General features: G+C 37.2%; 1 protein-coding gene across 4 annotated transcripts; it reads left to right on the forward strand.

Annotated features, from left to right (window-relative positions):
• Positions 1–229: 229 nt before the first annotated feature.
• Positions 230–2,193, forward strand: gemin7 (gem (nuclear organelle) associated protein 7). Of its 4 annotated transcripts, none has more exons than XM_004075393.5 (2): positions 230–434; positions 1,266–2,193. In XM_004075393.5, the coding sequence occupies exons 1-2, from the start codon at positions 256–258 to the stop codon at positions 1,663–1,665; spliced, it is 579 nt and encodes a 192-aa protein (XP_004075441.4). In that variant the 5' UTR covers positions 230–255; the 3' UTR covers positions 1,666–2,193. The 4 variants fall into 4 exon arrangements, with proteins under 4 accessions (XP_004075441.4, XP_004075442.2, XP_011480847.1 ...); XM_004075394.5 differs by having other exon boundaries at positions 236–414; XM_011482545.4 differs by having other exon boundaries at positions 299–430.
• The last annotated feature ends 303 nt before the right edge of the window (positions 2,194–2,496 follow it).

Below are 2,496 nucleotides of genomic sequence, written 5' to 3' on the forward strand. Positions count from 1 at the left end.
CACAGGTTCGAGCACTGTTTAGAGACCTGAAACGTTTTAACCAATCATCAATCTTTATTTATATAGCACTGTTCCTAGGTGACAAAAGACGTTCTGTACACTAAGATAAATAACACAAAACAAGCAAATGTTTGTTTATCTAATGTTATTTTTTAAAATAACCAATTAAAAAATAGTTACAACCGGTTTTAACACCAACAAACTGTAACTATACAAATACATTGAAAATAATAAACTAATACTTGAAATAAATCTATGTGGTTCGGGATAAGTTGGTCTCTTCCCAAAAGCTTTACACTGAAAAAGCAGTTTCCTGTTTATGTGCTGCATTTTCCCGTTTGCCCATCAGGCGGCGACAACGCGTCTTTCCTGGACACAAATCCACCAAAGAAGAAGACAAACCGGACTTTTGCTGTGAGAAAGGAACTGTGTTGGTAAAAAGTAAAATGTTTGAACTGTTTTGTTTTGTTACTCACAAGAACATAAAGTATACTGAAAGCTGTTCAATTTCGATTAAGTGCTGAGTGCAGTGATGGCTAATAGAAGAAAGACGACCTTGTTTTACGTTTATACCGTTAGCCTAGCTAGCAACAACTACAATTGTTTTTCCACGAAATCCCCAAACTCACACTACAAACCCATTCTTTCTTTCTTTATCACTTTTTCTAATGCATTTAAAGAGCTAACGAGCGGTCAGTGTGCCAACTTTCTGCAGAATCAGTAACAACAGACTTTGAAGGTTCATGTGGTCTTTAGATCAGGAACGCAGAATAAACGCTTAGGGTTCTGCCTGCAATGCATTTAAACCATGCATCAATCTGCAGTTGTACATAACACTCAATCATTAGACTTTAAAAGGACAAATCAAACCATATGGTAATCTAATGGCTCCTCCATCGGGTTTGGCAGTTGTCATGAGTGGTTGTGAAGTTTAGAGCACCAGAGGAGGGCTAAGCAAAGCCTTTATGCACCCAGATGATAGATATTATATCCCTTTTTAAATGATCACCCTTAAAATAGCAGGCATCGATTTAACTAAAAACAAATGCTAACATTTCTGTTAGTTCCTTTTCAGAGCATTTGTTTTAGCTCCAACCTCATTTTGATGCCGTGTGTGTTGTTCCCACTTATTTATGATAATGTGATTCATACAAGTCAGTCTGTTTTTCATTTTTACTCTCATTTGTGTCTGTTTAAAGCACAATTTGTTTTAAGTGCATCTCGTCCTGCCCATCTAAAAGATTGCTGTTTTTCTTTCTCATAAGGAAAAAGCAACACATGGCGACGCCGGTGCCTGTTCTCCGCCTTCCTAAAGGCCCTGACCCAAACAGCCGGGGATTTGACCCTAATTCGCCTCGCTACATTGCTCTCTGCCGCACCACTGTTGCCACCACAGAAGCGGCGGGTGGAGACGAAGAGGAGCTGCAGCAGGAGCAGCACGCCCGCTCGGTGCTGAGGGAGCGTTTCCTGCGGTGTCTGCTTGCTATGAACAACAAGAAGGTTCGCTTCAACATGCACGAAAATGTGACTGTCGAGGCCACGTTTGGTTCATCGGACATTGATGTACTGAACTTCCAGGTGTCTGATCTGCACACGCCGATTGGAGTTCAAAAGGAGGCGTTGATCAGGTCTCAGGATGTGATTTCATTCACCTTTGATGCATAAAAACTAGAATTCAAGAACAAAAGCACTCAGGAGTTTGTTGTCAATATATTTTTACATTATGACGATGTTTACATAAGTGATGTTCTTCATGTGCTTCGATTTGTTCAACCTGTCTTAACACATCAACCGTAGACTAAACTGATGTCTCAAAAAACAAAACCCTCAAACGAACCTGTGCCTTTTCACCACAAGAGGGCAGCATTTGCCCAAATTCAAAGAAAGCATCCCATGCAAAGAAGTTCTGACTTGTTTTCTTTGAGTTTAATTTGTCTTCTGCTTGTCTGAAAGGAGCTGAAGCAGATTGAAGGATTGTAAGTTTATTTTTTCCCCCATTTAAGTTTATAAAGATGTGAACACTGATAATGCTGCTTTCATCTTTCTATGAAACAATCTGTCTTCATTTATTTATTCTATTTTGTTTTCTGATAGACTAAAAACTTTGTTAAAGTAGTTTGTTTTGTACTAAAAAAAAATGTAAAATGTATTTTCATTTTTTTTCTAATTACATTAAAAATGAGTTGAATAATCTTTACTGTTTTGCTATACATTTTTTGCTTTCATCTGGGGTTAGGGTTAGGCATTTTGCTTATTTGTCTGCATGTTATCCCTAAAAGTCACTGAATTTGTTTTTTGAATAGATATATTTTAAGCAAAAATTACAAAAGTAAACTCAAAATGTTCTTTTCAAGTAAATTTTTTCATTAAGGGACAATAAATATAATGTTAAGAGCTATAGAGGAAACATAACTGCCCCATAAAATTACAGTATCAGCATTTTCAGTCAAGGGATAACTGACCATATTTTTAGAAAAAAGTTGAGTGGAGAAACTT

Source organism: Oryzias latipes, chromosome 13 (assembly GCF_053564925.1).
Source record: "Oryzias latipes strain Hd-rR chromosome 13, Olatipes_Hd-rR_3.1".
NCBI lineage: Eukaryota > Metazoa > Chordata > Actinopteri > Beloniformes > Adrianichthyidae > Oryzias > Oryzias latipes.

Excerpts from the sequence above, each read along its gene's own strand:
- gemin7 (XM_004075393.5), top strand. The coding sequence starts at position 256 with ATGTGGTTCGGGATAAGTTGGTCTCTTCCCAAAAGCTTTACACTGAAA. Across the intron at positions 435-1,265 it reads GTGAGAAAGGAACTGTGTTG|GAAAAAGCAACACATGGCGA; the intron begins GTAAAAAGTAAA and ends CTTTCTCATAAG.